Consider the following 27,404-nt stretch of genomic DNA (forward strand, 5'->3'; position numbering starts at 1 on the left):
CCGGCGCTCTTCTGAGGCTTGCGGGGCCGGGGCGAGGAGGAGAGGCCTAGTGCGACCCGTGTAGGGTTTGGGCCTAGCAGTCGGGGAGGGTACGGTACGAGGGGCGGGAGAGCGAGCCGGGGTCACTTGCAGTGGAGTGAAGATCCAGGGGGAGGTGAGTGTTTTCCTTTTAAAAACAAAAGGCATCTTGTTCTTCCCCCACCCCCCTTCCCAAGTCCTTTCTTCTCCCCAAAACTGCTGCTGTGGACTGTAACCTGAGCAGGGCATGGTTTTAGACCCTGAATAACTGGGGTTGCCAGTAAGGCTTAATTTCTGCAGTTGCCAGCTGCTAGGCACGTTCAGAAAGCATTAAATCCTTAAGCTGCTGACAATAACCTCAATTTCTGTAAGGTAGATACTGTATTCCTCTGCTGTGTCTACTGAAAAAAACAGTTCTTGGGGTGTGAATCTGGGGAATGCCATATATTGTGATATTGCTCTCCTTAGGGCATAGAATTGAACTGTTTTATTACATTTCCGTGTGTTTGTATCACTGTGAAGTGTAATCTGACAGTCCAAGGCAGCTGTCAGTGACAGTTCATGTAAATGTAAACATTTGCCACTCAGAAGCTCACACTGCAAAATGAAGCAGGTCAAAGTGAGGCAGAACATGTAATTTTTGATAAATACTTCAAAATGAATTGTCACATTACAGGTTTTAGGCCCCCAGAATTCTAGGGTTTTTTATTACATCTGCTACAGGGTTGCTAGTAGTGAAAAAATGGAGTGGCCTTGACTACAGTATGGAGGACATATTCAAAGTTTACACTGATTCATTGTAACTTTCTGTTTATATTCTTAATACCAAGTGGAGACTTGTGCTTCTCCCAAAAGTGCAGAAGTGCTGTGGCCCATTTACTGCTGAAAGTGTGTAGTCCATCAGTGAAAAGATAGAGAAATTAGGTTTTTCTAACAGCAGGTGTTATGTTCGATGTAATAGTGGGAGAAAATGGTTTGAGTTCTAATTACAGAACTTGTTGCTTTACTGTAGGTAATTAAAATTAGAAAGACAAATGCTGATTGTTTAAATAGGAAATAAAAATTAATTAACTTTAAAAAGTGTTTTGGAAAAAGATCTGAAATTCAGAAATAACATTTTAACATCAGTTCTGTAACTTCATATCTAATGTAAATGCCTATTTTCTTGTGATCTGTTACAGGCTCTTAAGTACTCATCCAAGAGTCACCCCGGTGGCGGTGATCACCGTCATGACAAGATGCGAGACACCACAGATCCTTCACCACCAAATAAAATGTTGCGGCGGTCTGATAGCCCTGAAAACAAATATGGTGACAGCACAGGGCACAGTAAAGCAAAAAGTGTGCATACTCACAGAGTTAGAGAGAGGGATGGTGGTGAGTTATCTTTAATTAACCTTTATTTAAGCAATTACTAATTTCTTGTAAATACTAAAATTTAGCCATTGTCACTCAGGTGATGAGAGTGTTACACTAAATGTGCCTTGTACCTTGTTTGGAAGACTGCAGTGAAACCAAAGTGCAAGTTTCATTGGAAGCAATCATTTAGGCATTGTAACACCTATTAATTTTCTTATTTTTACAGGTATGGTAGTTTTTCTTGTAACCATAAAGGTTAAATAAACTTTTTTTTTTTTTTTAAAACTGGTATGTCTCATTTACTTTAGACATACTGTGATATTTCATAGCATGAAATAGCATTCTGGATTTTTCACTAGCAATAAATATTAGCTGTTTTAGAGACTGGTTTTTTAATAACTTTGTGTATTGTGGTGCTATACTGTGTAGTTACATGCTTCATAGACTAAACCCCATAAGAAATGAAAAAAGCTTCTTCATATTTAGCTGCTGTGTAGAATTCTTAACAATCAGAAAATGGTAATCAAAGGTAGCGCTTACTAGAGCCTTTCTTGGCAGGAGCTTAGAGAAGAATGTTCACAGTCAAGTCATCCTCCTGTGTTTTTACAGGATATTATAGACAGTAGTAATATCCCCAATATTTTTTAACTGTGATGTTATTTTCTGTCCCCGCTTCCTGGAAGAAGGAAAGAGTAGGATTTTACTTTTAGTAAACAATGGTAACAGTTGCAGTTTAGAAAACGCTGGTTACTGTCTGAATTTGGAAGCGTGTTTTCTGTTTTGTAAGTACTGTATTTGGTCTCTATATCGAGTTATAAAGTGAAGTATTCAAGTAGAGAACTTAGAGCTTTAAATCAGTGCTCTTTGTTCTATATAAAGTTAACAACTTGCGATGTACAGATAGATTTATTGCTACGCTATCATTACTTGTTAAATAAAGAAAATATCTCTAAGTACCTTTTAGGAAATACTAGTTCCACACCACAAAATGTGTTTATGGTACCCGAGTGTTCTTACAATTCCTATCTGTTTTTTCTTCTTTGGATTAATACAGAGGCTCTGTAGACCACTGGTAGTGTGATACTATTGTGTAGAAGGATTATAAAAACAGGCATCTTTTGTTAGTACACTGATTTTCATTATATCTGATCATACTTGAAAGTATAGTAATTTCAGAATTAAATGCATGTGTGAGACCAGTAGGCTGCTATTCTGTGCTACTTTTCAGGACACAGACGTGTCCTCTCTTATTTCCTGTTTACCTGTCCAAAGATACTTGTCCTACATACTCTTGCAATTCTGCTTAGTTTTGCTACAATCGGTAATTCTGCTTCAGTGGAGCTACATTTAATGGAGTTATGCATATATGAAAACATCTGGAAGATGAGGCTCTATGTCGGGAGCGTATTTGCTTATTTGTGTCTTGGAATTGTTTTTAAGATAGGGAAGACATTCTGAAGTTCTCACTGAGTCCAGCTGGATTTAATAATTGGGGAATGACCTGAAGCATGGATGTATACAGTAACGATGAAGGAAAATGAATTATTTGTAGTTTTGTAAGTGGAAGGAACACTATCCCACTGTACATTCTTCTTCCCCAAGCTGTTAACACAGTGGAAAATTTCCTTTACTCTGATCTGAAAGTGGTCCTTCGCACATCGTATGTTAATAGACTGGGAGAAGGAAGTAGTCTTCAACAGTCTGAGGGAAATTACTAATTTTGAAAGATGAACATTTGTACTATTTAATGGAAATAAAAAGTGATTTTTTTGTGTTGTTAGTAAGGTTAGATTGGCTGCAACTTCAGCTTTTTAAAATATAATCAAAACAACCAAAGCTGTATTAAATCCTGTGTATTGTATGTGGTAAACCAAAGCTGAGCAGATGTGAGCAGGAGGATATCAACTTTGTCTTTGATTTACTGAATCTTTCTGTCAGTATGAATTGATGGTAGGTATTAGAATATAGGTGAAGTGCTGTGATATTATGGATACTTGCATATTGCTAATATGCAAAAGACATAATCTAGTAGTTTACCATGTTTTCTGTCTACTGCATTTGAATTACACTGAGGTACTGTTACTGATATAGTATTCCCTTAGTTTTGTAATTACAGACATACAGTGGAAAAAAGAAAAAAAACAAATTTAAAAAAAAATTGCTAGAATTTTTCATTGAAGTCCTAATGTGACTGAAAAGTATTAATTGGCTTTGATGCTACTGTAGTTTTCTGGCTTGTTTTCTTTTCTTTTTAGACTCTCTGAGGGGGAAAAAAAATTTGGGTGTGTGGTTTGTTTTTTTTTTGTAATTGCTGTGCACTTCATTATTTTAAAATCAGTGGTGCTTGGTTTGGAACTACTGCAAAGGTGTTATTGCCTTCCTATGATCTAGCTGAACTTAACAAAACAAACCTCATTGAAAAATCTCCAGTATTTATTTCCCCAAACTGCATTAAAGTCCCAAACAAACAATCTCTCTTTCTCTCATCCCTTAGAAAACAAAACAGAACAAAAATCTGGAGTATTACTAATGAACATAAAGCCGAATTAACCTAATCTCTCCCTTTCAAGTCAATGTTTAAGAAGTCAGTCCTATATATCTCTTAGTGATTTTTGCTCTGAAGTGAAACAGGAAGATTGACTGGTGTAGCATGTTGATACGTGGGACTCAGTCATGACTGGTTCACTTTTTTGTGGTAAAGACAACTGCCTAAATGTCGTTTAAAGATTTAGGTGTACACGTATAAAATGTAAGAGCTATAATTAAATTGATTAAAAATTAATAACTCAACTCAAAAATGGTAGAATCTCCCCCTGTGAATACCTTTGGTACCTGTATAAAGGTATTTGTTGTTACAGCTTTTTTTTTAATACTCGTGGCGGAATCTTTTCTGTTTGCAGAACTGTAATCCACGGTAAGAAATTCAATTGCTTTCAATTAAGGTTTTAAAATGTGTGTTATGGATAAGCCCTCCATACCGATACAGTGCAAACAAAGCATTTTTCAAAGTTGCTTACCGCATGGTTTCTGTGGAAAGAGACTACGTACAGAGATGATTGTTTCTCTGGAGAGAGACTTCCAAGTTTGCCTTGGACTAAACACGGTAGAGTACTTGCAAGTTTTTGTCATATCCCTGGTTTCCAAAGAGTACTTTGTACATCCAGCATATCAAAAAAACTGCAGTAACTTTGTTCTTGCTTTCTGGTCCTTGTGCATGGGGACATTGTCTCTGTATGCAAGTGTTTAAAACATAATGAACAGCTACCCCCCTCAGTGCATCTCTTATTTATAGGTCAGCTGCTATAGGCAAGTGTGGAGTTTGAAGAGATTAGGGAGTCTTATGAGACCAACTCAAGTGTGAAGTTCCTTAACAGTAACAAATAGGGACTTAAAGCTAGCATTGTTTAGAGGGAATAGAACTACGAAGGGCCTTGTAGGTGTGGAAAAGTGTTTCCATTAAAGAAAAGAGGGAAGTACAAAGATTCGAGGGTTCTCATACTTGAAGATGGACGGACTGCGAACATAGGTGATCTTTGTAGGTCTTTTTAAATGCATAAATGAGGTGAGACTGGTGTACAGGAAAGAAGACAAAGAGGTCAGATAAGTAGGGTAGCTTTGCGAATGCTGTAAGGGAGATATATATATTATTTAGGGGTAAAACTTGCAAGATGCAACCCTTGGTAAAAGGGAAAAGGATGTTTGTTTCTACTTAAATGTATGGCGCAGAATGACCGACTAAGATACATAGTAGAACTTTGGGCAAAAAAAAGTTAGTTCGGTTAGGCCGGGTGTGCTCCGTTGTTTCTTATTGTGAAGAAGATACTGAGTGTTTTGCTACATTTATGTTTAAGAGACTTTGAAAATGTCTGTTTGCTTCATGCCATGATCTTACTGAGTTGTTTAAAATGACAAATGGAGAGCATTAACGTACACAGCATGAAATCTTTTGCTGGATTTTGTGCTATGTAGGCTATTTTCTTGAAATTTGATTATAACTTGTGATATTTAATTTAAATTCCAAAATACAACTGAACTCTTGTGAGTGTTTCTTTTGCATGTTTTTTTTAATTGGCAATTAAGAATACTGTCAATGACCAGTGTTATTGACTATAATACAGTTCTAAGATTCAAAATCCTGCTGCTATTGGAAACTCAGTGGAATATTGTAATGCCTTCCTAGTTTTATCGAACTAGTGGTGGAAGCTTCTGTCGTGAAGTGTTGGCTTGCTTTGTTTCCAGTGGTTCCTGAAAGAGTTCAGAGTCCTCATAGCAAAGGGACAGCGAACGGCCGGAAAGAGAGCGCTAGCTTTTCTTTCCTGTCTTAGCAACCCTCGCAGTAGAGGAGGACAAGAGGCTAACTGCTGATTAAATTAGTGTGATCATTGACCAGCAGTCAGAAATAAACGGGGTGTTAGGGCAGGCACAAGAGAGGCACAAGGAAGCTGCCTGGGCAACGTGCATTGGAGAGAGGAAATTGCAGGGTAGGTGGAAAGAGGGAAGTCAGAGTAATGAAGCATAGCGAAGGGTTGAGGAAGAATCTGGAATAGATTCTATCTATTTAGTTAGTATTAACTGCTGCTAATGTGAAAGTAATTATTCATTATTATGAAAACCATTTCCTCACTGTAACTGTATGGTCAAAGCTGGGATGAGGGAAGTTGTGATCACAAATGAGAGTAGGCTTTCCATGAAATGTGCTTTGAACACTCCCCCTCCCCAACATCCAAATGTGAAAGAGGTGATCACTCCCCTGTTCCTTCAATGTTGGCTATTTGGATGGCTCTAAAGGAGGTGGGGTTCGGTGGTTTGTTTGGTTTTTTTAAGATAAATACAATTGCTTTTGGGGCCATTCACCTCTTCGAAGCTTTTCTCTGGAATTAAAAAAAAAAAAACTGGAAAAAGTAAATTTCTGTGGTTTTCTAATTTTGATAAAAGCTTTCGTTCAAGTCTCATTAGTACTAGTACCTTCAGTGCGGGGGGGGGGGGGGGGCGGTAATTTTAAGTTTGCTTTAAAAGTTTAGAAGTTGTAGATAGAAAGTAGCTTTACATTTACTCAGTACATTTGGCAGTGTTTCTGAAGTGAGTTTTTGCTGGATCAGTTGTATAACCATTTTTTTTTTTTTTTAATTACTCTGCTGTGAGGATCTCTGATAGAAAAGAATTGGATCATAGAATCATAGTAAAGGTTATAACTTGTGTATGTGCTTTTTAAATTTTGAGGTTTAGAATGTTAATGTTCAAAATTGCTTTTGAAAAGTAGCTGCAAAGCTTGCTTTTAAAAAGCACGCGATAGGAGATAATAAAACCCTAATTTTATGTTACTGATATTAGAAAAGAATTGTGGTATTAATATGATGGTATTAAATGCTAAGTCTTTATGCATTTAGGTGGGTGGAGTCCTCTGTGTTTCTTTTCATGAAGTTCAAGTATCTAGTTTAGGTTGTGGGAGTAAAGATGCGTTAATGGGAGACACTATCTGAAATGAAAGCTGCAGCAAATGACAATAAGCAATGCTGTTTGTTTGTAACCTATTGCTGCAGCCACTTCCCAAAATCCATTGCAATTAGGACTTTGACACTGGAAACTTCCAATTTCACTTACTATTCTTACTTCTATTTGCTAGTATATAAAATACAGATCTGTAAATAGGTCCTCCGAAGGTTTCCCTTTACGGTTGATCTCTTGAAGGAAGTGTGTATCTTTAAGTGTTTTAAGAACTCATAAACTTAGTTTTTGGATTGTAAGTGTAATATGTTCAAGTCAGTCTAATAGCTAGACCTGGTAAGCATTTGTATGTAAGCTTACTTTATGTTTTGGAAGAGGGAAGATACTGGCTATATACAAGATGTGTTAAATTTGCTTATCTTTGGTATATAAGCTAATCATAAGGGAATTATTTTTACTTAGCATCATGCTTTCTTAACATATGCTTCTAGCCTTTGACTTTACAGAAATGGAATATACGGCCTATTAAACTTGTACTTTTGGGTTCCTTTCTGAAGGTGAAAAGAAGCAATGAAAACTGTAGCTTTTTTTACTGGGATTACTTTGTATTCTCTAATGGCCCCCGATTAAAGGTACTTCCTTAACCACTGTTTGGGACACGGCTGCTTTCTAAGAAGAGAAATATTTATTGACAGTTTACATTTGTTTTCCCTGCTATTTCTACCTATTCTATGTAAAGTATCGAGTAAGCCAAGTATTATTAAAACTACGCAGAACTTGGAAGAGAAAGCTCTGCCTCTGTTTTGGCTGAGAGAGGAGGTGATGCTGTAATAACTTTGCTGTGGAAAACAGTAATTTAATGACACCCAACTTGCAGTGTTGACTGCATTTGTTTACGAAGTCAGGCTTTTACACAATTTCATAGGCCTTTCCAGGGAAAAAACTCTCAATGTACAGAGAAATTGTTCCTTATATAGTTCTTCAAGAAGGAAAAAAATTGTACTGGCAATGAAAGGCAGTTTTCAACACTGATGCTTTCAGGCTTATGTTTTGTCAGTAGTTTGTTGTAGTGTAAAAATGAATCCTTTCTGGACTTAAATGTAGCGCTTGAAAAGAGAGAAGCATTTCTTTATATTGAGTAAGATTGTTATCCTCTTAATGTGTGCTGTTGAATTATGAAGGGGTCACCAAACATTGTTGTACTTGACTGCAGGTGTTCTCTGCGGTAACTTCAGTATTAGAAGATTCTGTTTCCTTTCTTGAAGACCTTTAACAGACTTCCTAGCTTTTAACAGTAAAACTACTCTAGAAGAAGCATATAAGTTCACTTGCTGTTCCTTTATCCCAATAATATTTTGCTAGTAGTAAAAGAATGCTGTTTAGTTCTAGGCTTCTTTTGCTTGTTTTACACATTTTGTGCAGGTTTGCTTTTTTACTAAAGTAGTGTGGTTTTCCATTTGAAAGCACCAGCCTAATCATATAGGGAATTCACGTCTAGATTTTGACATGAACCTATATCCCTTCAGTACTTTTGCCTATTAAAAATACTAACCAAAGCAATTGTGGCTTACCAAATTTTTGCTGAATATTTTATCCCTTTTCTGAAATCAGAGCTTTCTGCCTGCAGTTGTAAGCACAGGGTGTAATCTTAGAATTATACTGTAGGCTAAAATTTTTATTTATTGAAATTTTTGTTGGAAGTGTTGCTTTGTGAAACAGTATTTTGAAATTCATTCATCTGTAGTAAGTGGAAAGTGTATGGTAATGAATATATAGGGAACAAAATTGCATCAATTTCTGAAGTGTAAGCTTCTAAAATAAATTGCTGATCCTGTAAATTTTAAACCATTTTTAAATTACTCAAAGATATCTCTTGAATCTGATACTCACCTATTTTCCTGCTGCAGAAGGTTTTTTCTTAGACCTTCAATGGCAAAAAACCCAAAACCCACCAAACAGTGCAATAGCCTGGAATTCTCCTACATACGCTTTTGCATCCCTCCTTTTCCTCTTGGGCAGTGTTTAATTTTTCTCCCTACTTTCAAGCTTGTGAAGCGAGATACATGTTTTAAGGCACAAATTGTACTTGTCTACTGACTAGAAGTAGACTCCTGGAGCAGTAATCAAGAATAATGTCTAATTGGAAAGTCTGTCCTCCAAGTTACTGGAAAGGGAGATAAATATTTGAGCAGATGACTGACGAGATCACACTACTCACTTTTTTTAATCAGGTGGGTTAAGAGATGTCTGGTAAGCTTTTGGGGCCTTGACTTACGTTTCCATGCAGGCAGCAATGTTATATTGTGTTTGAAATGAATGGAAAACAAGAAGCCTAAAGACCTTTGTTGATTAGGCCCCATATTACTTCGGGATAATCATTCTGTTCCTTACTGTGACTACTGTAATGAGTTGCAAAGGAACAGTATGAAAAGTTTAATGTTGTAATTGTTTCTGCCCCAATTTTAAAACATAACTTACTTTGTTTCTACAGCAGAGGTATGATAAAAATGTTAATATCCTGCTTTTGTCATTACTCAAAAAAAGAGATGTAATGCAGTATTAAAGTGCTTCATGACAAGGGCAAGGCAGTCAGAAATATGAACAATTAGTTTCCAGAGCTAAATTCCCAGTATCTGAGGGGCAGTAGGAATCTTCAGGAGGTCTTTTTTCTGTCTAAACTTTTGTCATTAATTTTCTGATACATGTCAACTAACTTCTCTGACCTGCTATCTTGGGTAGATGTGAAATAGCTAATTCTTAGCCACTGAGTAAAATATTTTGAGATCTTTAACTAAGGAAGCATTGTTTACATTGTATGTTTTATATATCAAAAACTGGTAACTGATAGATCCCAAAAGTATAAAACTTGTGATCATCAAATGATCATGATTTTTTTTTTTTTTTTTTTTGATGTGCATAGGTTTGCTCTTGGACCTAAGTAAGAACATTTTTTTTTTTATCTACAAGGAAGAAATCATAGGATCATTCATACACTATCAGTAATTTGAGGCTGAATGGCAAATAATAAAAACCGTTCACTAGTACAGAGCTAGCTAAGTTGTGCATAAGTGAAAATGCTAATTAATCTGCAGGAACATGTGAAAGTGGTCCACTGTGTAAGAAGTTACAGGAAGGAGATTACAGGAAGGAGTGTAAGACTTTACAGAAGGTAGATACTGTGCAGAGCGATGACTCTTCAGACAGACGTGAAACTCATACACAGTTAAGAGCATAAATATTGAGTGCATTGTTAGCCAGAAAGGATATATGATCAGAGGAGTATCAAGTAGGGCTAGAGAGATTACCTCTTAGTGCTAATGTGACAGCAACTGGAAGATGGTCTGTTTTCATTCTCACAGTTCAGAAAGTACGCAAAACTGCAGATTTTCAGAGAAGAGGCAAGAAAATTACTGCAATTGAAACTCGTGCGTTAGAAGCAGAGACTTGAAGAGCTCTTGGTATAGTTACAAAGAAAACATTAAGGGTTTATTTGATTAATAATTAGAGGGAAAAGAAATGGCATACTTACGAGTTCTTGAATGTAGCGAGCAAAGGTGCAAGATCCAGTTAGCTTAACTTAAATATTCAGAAAACAGAAATTTGGCACAGCTTTCAATGTTGTTCGTAACAATTGGAGTGACTTACTGTGATGATTTTTGCAGGGGTGGAAGTTTTGAAACTGGATGATTTACAAGACAGGGTTTGTTTCATGCAGAAAGTTGAACTAGTTGATCAGAGGTCCATTGACAGATAAAACAGTAATGTGAATATTTCTAGTTTAAATGTTGTAGTGAACTTCAAATTAAAAAGGATTAAAAATTGTTAATTAATTGTTAATTAACTTTGTAAGTAGCATTCTGGTGATAACTTTCCCCCCTCAAGTGGTTGATTGTCGCTCATGGCATGTGAGGATTATGAACCTGTGAATATGTTTCATATTGTGCTGTAGGATTTTTGGTCATTGAGAGTATGTTGTTTTGAGGGCTGTTTTGCGGTCAGGTGGAACTATGATGGATCTATTGGCAGTAGAATTCAGTATTTGCAGGTGCCTGCTGCACTGGTACAGTTTTAAGTTTTGTGTGCTTTATCAGTGCATGCTTTTTTTTTTAGGAGCAGCTATCCTAAAATCTCTTTTTAGGATTGAATATAATCTAGATGATCTGATCTCTGAAATTTCATACCATCTAAATTGTTCAGAATTTATCTGCAGTTTAGTGCAATTTATACCAGACTTATTGTTTGTAGCGTGTATTTCTTCAAAGATGATTGCAGACTTCCACTTTAATGCAGGCTTTTGATGTTTTTCACTGATGTGTATGTTTACCAGATTGGATTTTAGTTTGTTGGCCATAACTACAGAGCTTCATCTAGTTGGACAGTATCTTGAGTATCTTGAAATTGCTTTGCTGTTTTAGATTTGCAGAATTTGCATATGACAGAATGTGAATTTCTTTTTAAATTTCTTGTTTTCTTTGCCTTGTTACAGAAAGGTTGACATGCTTGTCTCACATGCTTTTTAGAGTGATTTATAAGGCCTTTCCCTTCCCCCCTCACCACCTCCCAGCATACATTTGGTTTCAAAGTTAAATTTGCTAATATGAAAGTTGGAAAGTAATTGATAGCTTCTGTAGAAAAAGATTTCTCTTTCGGATAGAGAAATGCTGTACTCCTTAAACTCGTTGTGTGTAGATCATATTTATGCAGGATAATGTAAAGTGAATTTAGAGAATAATGAAGCTAAAATTACCTTTTTTTTTTTCCTCCCCCAAAAGTATGGGGTTACATTGAAAAGCTGGTTTAGGTTTATCAAATTCTGTTGTTTCTTTTTCCACATCTTTTCATCTTATTTACTACAGTTAAGGTTTTCGTTTAAGTGTACCGCAATTACAACAGATTTATAATCTCTTTTCTTCTGAATTCTGATACAGAAGTTTTCACTCAGCAGAAATTATTATTGTGTCTTGCAGAACTTCTTGAAGAGGTGTGTTATAAGCAGGAAGAACTTGTAACATTTATTAAATAAAGCTTTCCTTTAAATAGTCAACAGTCTTTGCCAGGACAGCTTTCAAGTATGTAAGATAATAAAGTCAAGATACACAATGAATTAACCGAATGAAACTGTAGTCATTTTTTTTTTCTTGTCTCCATATGAAGTCTGCTGATCTATCTGGGTATTTTTGTTGTAATTCATTGTGACCATAAAGGAAGCAGAGAGGCTAATTGGACATAGGATGAGGGCTTGACAGTGACATCTGGTTCCCTGCTATCCATTTTTCTGATTCCTGTCCTTAGCTTTGGCTATGAATGTGAGAAACAGATCTGGGCTTAGAGACTAAGATGGCTACAGGATGAGATGAGAAGCAGGATAAACTAGGTTACTTCTGCTTATATAAAGATTAAATCAGTTTTATTTAAATCTGAAATAAGCTAATATTGAATGGAAATCGGTTACAGATCCTTTTTGCAGTAATTTTACTAACATATTGAATAACAATAATAATCGTAAAGACTGATCATGGTTGAACTAGTACAGCTTCTTACCGGGGAGAAAATATGAAGGAATTTTAAAGAAATTTGTAAAATTACATTTTCCTATTTTTTAAATATTTGTGATATTTGTTTTAAAAAATGCTGAAAAAGCATTATGTTATGAAAACATTGTGTCGTTTTGTATGTTTATATATTTGATTAGAAAATGTTAGCTGCATGTGTTTGATCAGTTCATATCTTCTCTGGGTTTAGGAGGCAGTGGTTGAAGGCATATGATTTTGTGGCCCAGGAAATGCCTACTATAAAATCAGTGTGGGTTGTTTTTTGTTTGGTTTTTGGTTTGTTTGGTTTTTTTGGTGTGTCCAGTTCATTTGATAACATGAAATCCTTCTTACCATTTTCTTACTTTTAGGGAGTTGACATAGCTACTTAAAGTGTAAATAAAAAAGTGCTCCTTATGGGCTGGTGATTAAAACCCCAACTGCTGCCCTGTTTATGTGGGGAAGAATATAGCTTGGAGGCACGTCTCCTTGTACATGTGTATGGAGCTCAGCTAATAGAATAGAATTTCCCACTTAGTGGGTCCTGAAAGGGTAATTATGTTGGATCACTTGGATAAATTAAGAGGAAGAAAATGTATTTAGCTGTGTCATCTTTGTATGTGCATCTTGAATTTACTACTACTTGCTATTTTCCCTTGAAGAGTGTACTTCAAAACTGGCAGTGTCATTACTCCGTACAGTTATTTTGTCTGAGAAGCTGCCTACCAGAGAAAAGCTTGTGGAAAGATAAACTGTGAACATGCTTATTAATTTCTGCAGAAACAAAATGCAATCAGCTAATACTTAGAAATGTTTGTTAAAATATACTTTTTTTTTTTTAAAAGTAAAAATTTGAGTAATTTTTGGCCTGTTTTAGTGAAGTGAGAGCTTCAGATTTGTTTTGTAACTGACCCTAAAGATTTGAGATTTCAGTGGTTCTGGTTTTGACGGTAGTGCTCTTTAATCTGCTTATTCCAGGAATCTGAAGATAAGCCTTTTTGTTAAAAAAAAAATTGAAAAAATATATCATAGTAATGGGCATGTTAATATTAGACTTTTCTAGATTCAAACTAAGTTATTGTGTTAAATTGCCAGTATTGGTGCTTTCTTATGGAAAAGATCTCGGCATAATTAAACTTTTCAAAAAATTTTTTGAATTTTCCTGCCCCTTTTTCAAACCTGTTATATCTGTTGCTGTAAGAATTTCAGTATCCCTAGTAAGATTAATTTTTTTTTTTTAAAGCTTATTTTTTTGGAAGAGAAACATTCTATATTTCACCATGTTATCATAGAAATCTGATATATTTAGGCATGTCGGGCTTTCTGAAAATATTTTTAAGAAGCAATATTTATAGCTCCATCCCGGTTAAACAGATTAGTTCCTCTCCCTTGGTTTCCTAGATTTCTTAAATATCATGCTGGTTTATGTCCTCCAAAGCAACAGTCTTCCTCAGTGCTTTCCTAGGTAGATTTGTTACTGAGTTTGTTAGCGTAACAGAGTTATAAATTATTCATATCTATCAGTAGCAAAAATGGGGAAAGGAAATTATGATCTGCCCTGCTCATCTCATTTATTATCTTTCAAACATACCTATTCACTCCCAAATGTGGAAAAACCCCAAAGAATACTTTTTTATTAAGGCATATAATTATAAATAATGCACATTTGTGTATAAACTCTTCTGTACAAATTAGGTAATATGCTTTACCTATTTTTTCCTGCTGTGTTTATTTCACATAATTATGTTCTTCTGAGTGATGGTGTGTTAGCGTCAGGTGTCCCCCTTGAATAACATCAGCAGGAGTTCAGATCTCTTCTAGTTAAGTAGTTTGAGTAGTTTACTCATTCGGACACCTGCAGCTGACAAGTTAACACAGACTTAATTTTCAAAACCGCTCATTTCTTTTGAAAGAAAACTATTTCTACTTGATTTAATATGAGAAATAATATGATTCTTTTCAAATTCAAGTAGTGTAAAGTTCACCTCTTTCACTGGCAAAACACTGCCTATACTAATGATCGCAGTCTCTGTATAGTCCTTTTGAGAGTGTTTACTTAACTAAGGAAATAAAATGAGACACTTAGGCAACCAGACAATTGTAAAATAGATTTTCCGTTTGTAAACATAACTTTAGCTTTTCTGGAGAGGCATATTTTCCTCTAGCAAGGAAATTCCAGGAAAGACCAGTTGAATTTTAAGTATATATTTAAGAATTATTTAATGGGAAGAGGGAAGAATTGTTTTGTCACCCTACTGTGCTTTAGATATTTGAAAACCCTATTGCACAATACCTTTATTAAGCCATGCTAAACGAAGGCTGTGAATCCATCCTACTAAAACCACAACATTATATATATTAATTCTTAGGTGGACCCTTGCTTGCTGCCTCCCCCACCCCAAGCCCTGGGACAGCATTCCTTTTTTTTTTTTAATGAAGAACTTCTGTGCAGCAGAAATGGATTTGACTTTTTTTTTCCTGAATGTTATTAGCATCTCTCCTTTTCAAAAACAATTCCCAGTTGAAGATTAAATAAGCGTAAAATTAAAATCCTTATACTTGTTGCATATCTATACTGTAATAGTATAGATACTACAATACTGTAGTTTGTCTAAGCCTAATTATTTCACAAGTTATCATGTAAAAATTTATTGAGCAACTGCTGCTTCTAATACTAAATATTTTCAAGTTAGCTTGCTCATTTGTGATGAGTTACTAAAAATTTCATGGACATTGCTGTAGTCTTAGAAGAGAAGCAAAGTTCTCTTCAACTGGCAAATATTAATAGCACTTAAGCAGTGATCTTGTATTGAAGTGGGGTTTGGTTCTTTTCAGATATGGTTATTAAGTAACTGGAGGACGAATAAGGCTTTCTTGTGTTAGCCTACAGAATAAAAATAGAATAGAACTGAATGAGACGAAATTCTGCATGCCTTTGGAGGGTAGTCAAATTTGATGTATCTTGAGATACGAATTTGAGATAATGCGACTTACAGTTAATATTTTTAAGGCACGTTTAAGAAGGGAGATATACAGTGTCTTTTTTGTTCTTGCCTTTGTTTAATGTGGTTAGGCATTGATTCTGCCACAGCCTTTTTATTAAGGGTATGAGTGTGATAGTTATGTCTGTGACTAACCTTTTTGCAGGATTGCGGTAGTGTTTTGTAATAGAGACTCCTTTTTTTAATCTTTCTATAACACCATGTCCTTGTAGAGTTGCTGATTCTAAATGGTGCATGCTCAATTGAAATGAAGGAAACTTTTAAGATATGATTAAGGTTGCAAGCATTTGTCACTGCATAGCACTACGTATGTTCAGAAGAAGCTGTAACTTCATCTTCCTTATTTTAAACTGAGTAATGGAAGCTTTCCTGCAAGTTAATTTTTAAGTAATATTGCATTCACAGAATCTTCTGCTTAAAGTTCTTTGTCCCCAAGAAACAAAACATTAAAACATGTCCCCAAAACATTAAAAGAAAATTGAGGATTGCTAAACAACATGGCCTCGTTCTTATTTAATCTTATTTTTGCTCAGAGGATTTTGTCTGGGAGATTAAGTTGTCATACCTTGCTTAATTGGTTGGAGCTTCTGAGTGGGAGTACTAATTTGGTGCTGTTGATAGATAGAAAATGGAGGAGTAGTCTCACAGCTGTATTCTGGCCACTGCTGGTTTGTTTTTTTTTTTCCTCCTTTGTAAGCAGAAATTGTTTTGCATGACCTCTGACTTTATTCAAACTTCTGTCAGTGATGACCAGTTTATGGTGTATCAGTCTTTCATAGTATTACTGTGCTGTTTGCAATCTTAAAACATTGGAAAACCCAGTTTTTAGAAAGTGTCTGCACGTAAGCAATTTCTATCTTACGTCACTGAAGTGTATGTTGTCAAACATCAGTGTTTCTTCCAATGTATTTGTTTTATGTTCTTTGGGAAGCTCCTTGAATGAAAAGTAAAAATTGTGACACCCCCTTCCCCTCCACATTGTTAAGGGATTTGTTTCTCCAGTTTTAGTAACCCTAAGCCTAATTTTCAGAAAGTATTTGAGCATGTGCCTATTGGTAATAATTTAAAAATACCCCAGATGACTAATAGTTTTTTAGAAATGTCTTGAGTTCTCTAGTTTTTCTTTTTCTTGGGTTTTGAGAGAAAAACTTTGTAAAATTGGAATTATCTACTGACATTTAATGTGTATCAGTGATTGCAGAAGTAGAGGTTCAGAGAATCTGACAGAAGTGAAATGTTTTTTTGTGACGTGCACGGAATATACTTTTACGCACACTATTTTCTATTAAAGTGAACAGTTTCTCCGTCTTTGCGGTAACTGCTTATTATCAGGTGCTTAGCCATAAAGTTAGTTTCTACTTACGAGCCAGTTTAAAAACCTTAATGTGCTTTATTTTACATAACCTGAAATCCTGTTCACACCTTTCTTGCTGTATTTATGTAGTGGAGTTGTTATCTTTTGAGGAGGTATTAGACCAATCTGAGGCACAAACTGGTGGCAGACAGTCTTCTGCTTACTCGGAGTTGATCAGGATTGTGGAAGTATTGTTGCCTGAGGTAGGATAGGGCATCGTTGCAGTGCTGTTATACTTCCATTACCAAACTTGAATCTCTTAGTACTGTATTACAGTGTGTTCATGAAGGGCTGTTCATTAGAGTTTCATGGTGTATTTCTGGGGAGGGCTTGGAAGGGGGAGATCAGTCTATTGCCCATAAGCTGTGCTGATCCACGCTGGAGATAAGATAACATCATTATTAGTTCGTGGTAAGGATTCTGGCTGTCAGTTTAACACTTCTCGTTTTGCATGTCATAATGATTAAAAAGCCCCTTTCTGTATGAAACTCTTATTTGAGGACAGAAGAACTTCTCTTGTGCACTCTCTTACTGTATTAGAGATGTAAATGTTTTCTGAGCTATAGTCAAGAATGAAAGCATAGTTTGGCTTTACTCTCAACTACCTCTAGTTTCTTTTTAGAGGAATGTCCTACTCCACTTCATACAAATGTGATAACATTAATATGTATTGCAAGATTAAAAAGACTTTAAAATTTACTGTCATCAGTGGTGCTGTAGCAGGGAGTTTGTTTTTTATTTAATACATTGAGATCTGAGGTCATGAACTAGAGAGTTAGGAATATGACTCGGTGTTGCTGAAGTTCATGGTACTTTTTCATATTTTCCATGGGTAAAATTGCTTAAGCTGCTTTTTCAAGTCAATTGATCTCAAATAAAGTAGGTGCCTTAGAAGTGTTCAGCAGTGTTGGGGATGTTGCTAGCATTTTTTTTATGGGGTGACCTGAACCCAAAGGGAGGAAATAGCAAATGTAAATATGAAGAATTTGTTGTCCACCTATAGTTCTTATTTTCACATAAATTCAACTTGTAGATTTCAATTTGTTTAAAAGTATCTATTGTCGTAACCTTTGGATCTTTCTAAGGTGTTCTTATCAGAAAGGTTTAGAAGCTGGTTGGAAGTTGCCTTAATTTAGGAGAAACGGGCAAATTCTTTCAAATGATACTGCTTACTGCTTTTCAGAAATAAGGAATAAACATTTTTACAGTCATGGTAAAATTATTTGTCCATTCTTTTGCTTAGTTTTGTTTTAATGGTTGAGATGTCAAGAAAACTGCCAATACATTGGTTTTCCTTGAAGAAGAAAGTTGGTAGGGATTTGTCTAGAGTGTGGTGGAAGTGCATGTTTCATCCCTTAGGCTTTTTTGAAGGATATGACTTTGGACATTTGAGTATTGGATCTTCCGGAAACTCAGTGGATTCAGTGGACTTTGTTCACTGATTATCTTCCAAGTTGTATGTAAGTTGAAAAGTGATTTCTCACTGCTACTGGGAGGTGGGCTGAGGGGAGGAAGAAAACAACCCCAAAATTATTTAATTATTTTGTTGTAGTTGTAACAAGGAAAGGAACAAACTAGAAGGGGATGATTGGACAAAAATAAGTTTGTATCTGGTCTACCACTGAGGACAACCCAAGCTGTTACATCCATCTAGACTGAAGTACAACCCTGGGAAAACAGTCTGCCTGTTAGCTGCTGTAGTAGTAAATCACTGAATTGTAACGTGAGAACTCAGAAGTTTTAATTTAATTTGAACCATTTTATTACTGCCTTTTGCTTTCCTTTTTGATGGCCAGATAACCGGTTTTCTTTCTAGAGTTTGTACTGTTTGTCCTAAAATGAAACTTCAGTTTCTGAAATAAATTGGGCAGATCTAATTAAAAATAAAAATGTAAGCAAAAGACAGCAAAATTGCAAACTACTGTTACATTACACAATGTGTAAGATAAAATTTAAAGCTAGTCTTTTTTATTTTAATAATCAGTAATATCTTGGCGTTCTTTGAGTATTTCATTAGTAAAACAATATGAGTCCTTGACTTCCATTGGTTTACTGCTCATGACTTTTCCTTCTTGAGGTGTCATTTTCTTACTACCATTCTAGAAGAAAAATTTTATTACAAAGAAAACTATGCTTACAGTATCATTTTCATCCCTTATTGGTCATTTGTCCCATTCCGTGTATGTACGACTCTTGGTCTGTTTATACTAACATGAAATTTTGTGTGAATGGTAACTTGGGGAAAAAGATGAAAACTTCTTTTCATTGGGGTGATTATCCTGAGAATCAAACATTACAAAACAGCACAGACTTTGCTGCCCTGGATAGGAGATACAGTAGGAGAGGAGGGCAGGGGAGGAAATGAGGCTTTGTAAGCTCTTTTGCTTATAGAGCTACTTCTTGACTTGTATAAAATGTTTATTTTAGGGGGGCATATTGAGTATGTAATTAGGAAGTTGGGCAGTACAGTGATCAGGCTAGATTTTCTTTCCTTTGGCAGAGCACTGTGCATTCAACTTAATATGTTACGAATTTCTGGAAAACATTACTACGAAGTTGGTGTATTCTCTGAGGCCATGGCACTGCTAGAAAAATTGCAAGTTTTTATGCTTTGAGTTGCCTGTGGAAGGCAGCTATATTTTATTTCAATACAGCAGGCCACATAAAAATGCAGTGAAGAAAAATTCTTTTGTCGTATTACTTTTACATGTCGGAAGTAAAAATGGCCATGATAGGCTGTTCAGTTACTGCTGAGACATTGGGTATTGTGTTCCTCTTTTGTTACTTTTTTCCTCCCATATGCAGAACTTTCGAAAGTGTTCTGCACAAAGATTTGCACTGAAGTAACAAAGATGTCAGTTGAAATACACTTTAGACATTTTAATTTAGGCTTATCCTAGATAAGTTTCTATCATTTTCACTGTTTAAACAAGTCTTAATTAGTTATCCCCATAAAATATCACTGCCATAAACTATATTGCTGTTGAGTCTTCTCTGTTAACAAATAATTAGTGTCTCTCAGTTGGGCAGTATTTGTTGTGTTGAGGAAGTTCAAATTCTAATATTGTCACTAGTTTAATGAATATTAACTAAGAGGTGGAATGTGGAGTCATAGAACAGTATGTATGGAGTTGAAACAAGTGGAGTGAACTTCCTTGCTTCTCTGCTGCCCAGTGTTTCTTTCCGTATGCGTGGTTTCTGGGCACAGAAAAGAAGACTCTCCTAGAGCCCTTCCTGAGTCCCTGTTGCCTCTGGAGGGCGCGAAGGGGAGGACTGCCTTTGAGTTCCAGTTATGGCATTCATTATTGCTAGGGAGCATTTTTTGTGTTTCCTGCGCAGCTGGTGAGCATTTGTAAACTTTCCTTTGTATTATCTGCACTGACACTTTTTATTATGGACAGAAGGACACTTAGGATATTAACAAGGTATTTGTCTGACTGAAAAGGAAACATACTCTATCTATGTTGGACTGTATAAAGTTAACTATTGCATAGTGCAACACTATACTGTACTACTGCAATTACTGTAATTTTACTATTTGTGCCTGACTAAAATCTTGAGTGTGAGTGGAGGCGTGTGAACTTGTTTATTGTCTAATTTCTCAGTGTACGTTTGTTTGAAGAGGATGAAAAATAGCATTTTTTTTTCACTGTTTGCTGATTTGGATTGTAGATTATTTTTTGAAGATAACTCTAATGTGTCTCCATGTTTCGATTTGTGCGTTTCAGTTGGAGATTTTATGTTTATGATACTGTATAATGTTATGAGCTAAAAAGAGTTTTAATTAGGCTAAGGCACAGTGGATGTCAGAGGGTGGTGTGGAATGGCATGGTGATATATTTGACTCTTCTAATCAAGCAGCAAGAAAATTTATTTTAGCTGGTTATACAGGGATGCTGTAGTTGCTAGCATAGGTGTATAGGTTTTGGAAAGGAAAGAGTTTCAGCTTGTTCTTGAAAGGTGGCAGGGGAGAAGGGAGAAAAATCAGTTGCTTTATTAGAGCAGTCTGATACTTAGCTAACTCAGAATTTCAACTTTTCTTAATTTCACAGAGCTGAAGTGGTGTTAATGGAGACATTAATTAAATGTGATAATTACTAGAGAAAATTGACTATGTTGCAAAATGGAATATTCTTATTTCACCCTGTGTTATGTCTGTTTTCCAAGTCCAGTGTAGTATTGAAGCCTTGTTGCAGTTCAAACTGTCTGGGATTCAGCAGTTTGGATCTGGAAACTACTTACAAAAATGTTATTAAAGTGAGTCTTGGCGTGGCAGAATCTCAAATCTGTAGTAGGCATTAAGTCACAGCCTGGTTTTTGAATTGGTTCCCAGAACATGCTTTTTGTGCTTTCTGCTGATTTTCATGCATTAGTGAGGAAGATGTAATTTTCTTTTGAAAGACTTGAAGACAGTTATGATAATTTAACCTTAACCCTGACCTGTCCTATGACCTGTTCATCACTAGAGATAGTGTTAGTGAAGGCTTGCTCACATGGTTGCACCAGTACAGTTTTGTATAGATGTAGTGCTGATGCCCTTCTTGGCCATCTTCCAGTTAGGAATAGCTCTTTCCAGAATTAACTGCTTCCAAAATAATGATTAAGCTGAGGAAAGTCACAGTGATGGTACAAGTAAACATTTCCATCGCGAGTTCTGTAACTGAATTGGAGGATTTATAACACAATATGAATTTCCCTGTGGTGCATCAGAGATGTATATTTGCAATTGCTAAATCTTAAGGTATGCTAATAAGCATATTAAAAACATGTCTTTTTATGCCTCTTTCTTGAAGAAAGTGGGACTAGTAAGGAAGGTCTAACTGCAAGAGGAAAGGGTGAGAAGTGCTATAAGAGAACGTCTCGGGGCACAGTAGCATGCTGTCTATCTTATCAGGCCTGTTTCTGGCATATGGACTGATCTTAGAGACCCTGTTTTCATGATCTGCTTTGCCAGGCATGCAGCTGGGAGACACAGAGCTGATTGCAAGTCACAGCCACCTTAAAATGGCTCGGGGTTAGGCTTTGCTAATGGTGAAAGCCAATATACAAGTAAGGGGAACGCCCCTTCTTTTTAGAGGTAGACCTCCACTTGCGGATTGCTCTCTGCATACCATTTTAACTCGGTGGCCTTTTAAAGATCTTGAGCAACTTTCCCTGGCAACTTGAGCTGGCAATGCTTGCTTGGCTGGGTTGTCAGAATTCCTAGGTGACTGCTATGCAGGTATGTACCTTTTTATACCGAGGCAGTAAGGTTTTAGTATGTGGTTAATTTGGTGATACGATTTTGGTGTTTACACGTGATCTTTAAGCCCTTAACTTGTATGAAGTGCCTAAAACACTTGTTCTCCAGGGCATCATCTGCTTTGGTCTTGGAAGCCTCCCAACAGCAAATGTCAGTTTGGCAGCCCTTTCGTATGCTCATTCCCTTGAAGTTCGGGTACTGACCCAAACATAAAGAGGTATTATGCATAAAATAAAATGAAGGTATGGGGGTGAACCTGCAGCTGTAATTAGACTGTGTAATTGTCCTAGACACTATCAGGTATGTATTTATGGTTGGCCCTTGTAAAAGCCCATGTAGCTTGTCCTGGCAACCTGAGGCAATCGGTATTGCTGGAGCAGCCATGATCAGTTTTTATGCAGCTGAGGCCAGCTCAGGTAGGGCAGGATCCGTGATTCAGGGCAAGCCCATGGGTGTGCAGCCTGGGAGTTCTGCTAGGAGGACTGCAGCTCAGTGCGGAGAAGCCTAGGGGATCCTTATGAAGAAACTGCTGCGTAGTAGGCGTTTCTACTATTGGGGCCAGCTGGAGGTGGGTGTGACTGCTGCAGCCGCTCTGATACTCACTCCGAGGTGCTTTGTGACTCAGTACTGGGGCTGGGAACCAGGGTGGCTGGGAACAGTGTGAAATGGTGAGGGGATGCTGCTGAGCTGTTAGACCATGTGGGGGCTGGAAGTCTGCTCAGTGAGTTTGAGGGGTTTGTTTATGGGTTGGATAGAATTGGCTTTAAGGGATTTTGTTGATTTTAATACTATGTTTTTGGCTTTTATTCATGTTTGGAAAATGCCTGTTAGATCAGATTCACTGTGGCAGTGTATTTAGACCACTACAGTATTTAAAAATCACCAACTACATCTTGAGGACATTGAACAAAGTATGCAGTGCATCCATGGTACGGGATTACAGTAAATTAACTACATTGGTGTTTTCTGAAGTTTTGAAGTGACTAATGTTAAATTGTTCAGACAAGCCATCTGGTAAATTTTCATCTTGTTTTTTCCTTTAAAAAGGGAGATGATTTTACCTCGTAGTAGAAATGAACTAATATGTCTGCATTAAGCAACCTACAGAAATACATGAAGAAATTTGATGATTTTATCTCATTAGAGTTTGGGAAGGGTATGGTAAATAAATAAAGACTTAACAGAATGCTTAATATGAAAATATTAAACAGCTATCTCACTCCATAATCAGTGTCTAAAAAAAATTAAGACTGTTGGTGTGACTGATTGAGGAGTACAGTCTTGTAATTATAATATACTTCTTGCATACATTTAGGGGAACTAAATGTGTCTGTTTTTATAAATGTATATTAAAATCTAAATTCTGGAATTTTGTAATGTACATAACATGTAAAGTCACATCATTCACTAGAAGCTCAAATTTTTTTGTTGTTACTCACGTGCATCACAAGCATGTGATGTTGCGAGTATTGCTTTGACAAGCTTAAGTTACCCCCATCGTAAGTCATTCCACCTGGCTCTGAGCATGCAAGATACTTTTGGTGTAGGACTAATTGTCTTGCTTTTGGAAGGCTGTATTTGAGGACAAGGCTTTTCCCCCCCTTTTCTTTTTTTTTTTTTTTTTTTTAATCCCCAGATCTTTAAAGAGAATGACATATGATTTTAGCCAAAATAGTATAGGAAAAGGTTCAGAGCTACTGATGGTTCAGGTTGCAATAACTCATGCATGTGCAAATCAGCCTTTAACCTTCATACGGTACTAAACAGATTAGTCATGATGTACTTCTTTGCTTTTGTGATGGACTGTTTTTCTAACCTGCAGGGTTAGAGGTGGGGAGGAAGAAGTTTGAAAGAGTAATTTTGTCAACACTTGTGTAGTCAGAAGGCTCAGAAGATAGAATTTGAATTATAATCTCTCCCATTCTGCACCATGATATATCATTTAGTCATCTTCTGAGTGTGTGACTCTCAGAAGACTTAAAAAAAATGTATTTGTTTTAATGGCTCCATTCACTCCCACCTATCAGTCCACTATCAGTGGACTGTTCTTTATTGTTCTTGTCTGTAAGATACAGCCTTTGCCATTTGCCAAAGCACTTTGACTTCATATTTAGATCGCTATATAGTATGTGAAGGTAGTGGTACCTAATGTAATATCCCTGGGTATTTAGAAACTTCTCAGTAGGCAGAGGAAAAATAAGGACAGGGAGAGTGTTGTATTTGGAATATCTCGGGTTTTCCCTGAAGTGTGTAAGAAAATGATTTTTCTTAGTTTGGTGTTATTTATGTGAACATTTAAAACTTAGGAAGAGGAAGTCGTATAAAAAAGAATGGAAGAGTTTTTACTTGCTTAGAAATTTTTGAGGAATGGGAGGCCTTAAGAGCAGGACATTTGAAATAAATTTGTGAAGGGTTTAATGGATGGCCTTGTTTAATTGTAATTAGAACTGTTCAGGTGTAATGATGACTTGAGCTTAGGCACAAATGTAGATGTAAAAGCTGTTGAAAATTATCTCCCTTCTCATTTCCCAGCTGTTCTGTTGTGTTCAAGTGTTTTTACGGTAAGGAAGAAAACCGGGTTACCTTGAGAAGCAGTTTTTAGGGAGGCCAGAAGTAGGTGGCGATTTGGGAAATGCTGCTTTTGGTATTCTAGATGTCAATACCTTTATTGCAGAGACTGAGGTGCAGGAAAATTAATTTAATCTATATGCATAAACAGAAATAGTTACCTAGAACCAGTTACAAGTTGTCTCAAAAGGGTTAAGAAAACAACATTGCTCCAGTGAACTTAAAACCTGATTTTGTGTATCTAACTGTGTAGGCTGTTGATAAACCCATTTAAACTTTATGACTTAATGTTGAGGAGAAAATGTCTCTTAACTTCTGAATTGACATGTTAGGACTCCTCCAATCATCAAAAGATAATAAAGGCTACTTGTTTGTTTGTAGTGGAATGAAGTTTGAGGGTAAGACTAGTGAAGGGACATACTGCATTATTGTAACTAGAAAGGCAAAGTGAGCTTTACGCTGTGTGAAAAAGAAATATGGATATGGTCTCCTGAAATACTTCTGCATCTGAACTATGCTGTGGTCCAGGCTGTGGACAACTTGCCTTCTCCCCTTCCCTCTCCTTTTCCCTTCCACCTCCTTAGAATGCAAATGGTTGATTTCTTTGAAAACATACATGGTGAACAGTCTTTCTTTTTTCCTTTAGGGACCAGTTACTCTCCACAAGAAAATTCACATAACCACAGTGCTCTTCATAGTTCAAATTCACATTCTTCTAATCCCAGCAATAATCCAAGCAAAACTTCTGATGCAGTGAGTATTTGTGATTGGTATTCATCCCTGTGTCACTCCATTCATACACACTGTGTTTTCATCATTTTGTCTAAAACAGGCGGCATGTACATTACCTGCTTCATTGAGTTTTCCAGCATCAGAATTTATTTTATAAACACTCTGTAAACCCAAGCTGCAGTTATTATGTCTTGTAAAACTGTTCTAATTGATAATCATTAGAGCTTTGAGGTACAGGTTTTGAATTGTAAAATACTAGATTATTTAAATGAAGTAGATACAGGGAGAAATATTTTCCTTGAACTTTGTTGGTAAATCTAGAGAAGACAGTATGATTTTACTTATTTAAGATGCATTACATGTTGTGAATTTTAGTCACTTTTATTATCCAGGTTTCAGTAGTTAGTTTAGTAGTTAGGGTGGTGTTTGTTAAAAATTGCATTGAAAACAGAATAGATAAATTTATAAAGTATAGAAAAATTTTGAAAAGATAATTAATGATTTTTGAGGAAGTTTTAAGGTGCAGAAAACTGATGTTGTCAATATTGATATTACTGTATCCCACTAAACATACTATTAGATTTTGTTGCAGGGTTGATGGGAATAAAACAGAGGAAACTATTGCAGAATGCAACAGGAGCCTAGTGGTCACATCTTTAAACTATCAAAATGAAACAGGCATTTAGAGATGGTATAAATGGAAAGCTGTGATGTGGGTGCATATGAGGATGCCATGTAGTTTTAAAAATAGTGGAAGCTTTTAAATTTGTGTATTACAACTCTCAAGTAGTCCTTTGTCCAACACTGTTTGTATTTTAAAGGCTTACGATTCTGCGGATGATTGGTCTGAACACATCAGCTCTTCAGGCAAAAAATACTACTACAACTGCCGAACAGAAGTTTCACAATGGGAAAAACCAAAGGAGTGGCTGGGGAGGTATATGTGTGTGTCTTGTTTTCATTGTATAAAGAATAAATATTCTTAAAGCTCACTTAAGAGCAGTTGAGCTTATCTGATAGATTATTGCTGTAAAAGATTGTGGTCCAGGTCTACTGTGTTCCTACCCTTACTGTGACCTCTGGTACCTATTTTATCCCTTGATGATCCAGAGCGGGAGGGGAAAGTATGGTTGGTTTGGGCTTTTGTTTTTTTGGTGGGATGGGTTTTTTTTGTTTTCTTTTGGGTTCTTTTGGGTTTATTTTGCAATGTTAGTGAGCTAAACTGGTATACTGGGGGCTTTGACAAGCACTGGTGTAAGGAAGCAACGGCTGCAGTTTGCCTACCCCATCTGTAGCAGCAAGCTCTTAGGATAGTTTAATTCATCTCATGTAGCTTCACCCATAGAAAGTATTATATTATTAGATGATGTAAGTTCTTACTTAACTTGTGTTTTCTTTTCTTCAGAGAGCAGAGACAAAAAGAAGCAAGCAAAATGTCAGTTAACAGTTTTCCAAAAGATAGGGATTACAGAAGAGAGGTGATGCAGGCGACAGCTGCCAGTGGGTTTGCCAGTGGAAGTATGTGGTTTTTTTACAGTAATATATTCTTGACTTGTTTGCATTACTGTTTTCTTTTCCAAACTTAAAAAAAAAAATAAAAATCCTTTTCCTTAGCTGTTTTTCTCACGTTTTTATATGAAAAGGCCAAAGTAGATAGCACAGACAGCTCTCCCAAATGCTGTTTCTTAAAATAACTTTGAGCCTTTACTAGTACAACGCCTGCTTAATGCTTTTCATGGTACTCCTCCTTTTTGCAGCTTTTACTGCCTAATTTAATTATCTTTATAAGTAGTTATTGAAACAACTTGCACAGTTTATGGTATAGTTGGACTGTTGTTATCATTGAGACCTTTCAATGTCGTATTCTGAGCTTAAAAATAGAGATGCAGAGGTCTCTTCTAAAACCTTGATTTCACATCTGAAATAATAAGCTAATTTAATGGATTCTGATATCAAGAGTTTTCAGAGGCTTGTGTATATTATTGGAAGCATATTTTTACCATGCCAATACTTCTAGGAAAGCCTTTCCTGGACCATGAATTTCTGTTACTTGGAATTTTTTTTCCTGGTGCCTAGCTTTAATCTTCGTAATTTTTTTCTGGGAAATGGTGGTACTGTGAGATTCTTTCTATATGCTGATGTAGTTTGGGTGA

The 27,404-nt window shown here is 36.2% G+C and overlaps 1 protein-coding gene across 1 annotated transcript; it reads left to right on the plus strand.

The window, feature by feature from the left end:
- The first annotated feature begins 1,202 nt into the window (after positions 1 to 1,202).
- LOC104073863 (WW domain-containing adapter protein with coiled-coil-like) lies at positions 1,203 to 26,862 on the plus strand. The gene is made up of 4 exons (XM_009573794.1): positions 1,203 to 1,395; positions 25,166 to 25,272; positions 26,073 to 26,188; positions 26,657 to 26,862. Exons 1-4 carry the CDS (start codon positions 1,257 to 1,259, stop codon positions 26,835 to 26,837), a joined length of 543 nt encoding a protein of 180 aa, XP_009572089.1. The 5' UTR covers positions 1,203 to 1,256; the 3' UTR covers positions 26,838 to 26,862.
- Positions 26,863 to 27,404: the final 542 nt, after the last annotated feature.

Source organism: Fulmarus glacialis, unplaced genomic scaffold (genome assembly GCF_000690835.1).
Source record: "Fulmarus glacialis isolate BGI_N327 unplaced genomic scaffold, ASM69083v1 scaffold11763, whole genome shotgun sequence".
In the NCBI taxonomy this organism is placed as follows: Eukaryota; Metazoa; Chordata; class Aves; order Procellariiformes; family Procellariidae; genus Fulmarus; species Fulmarus glacialis.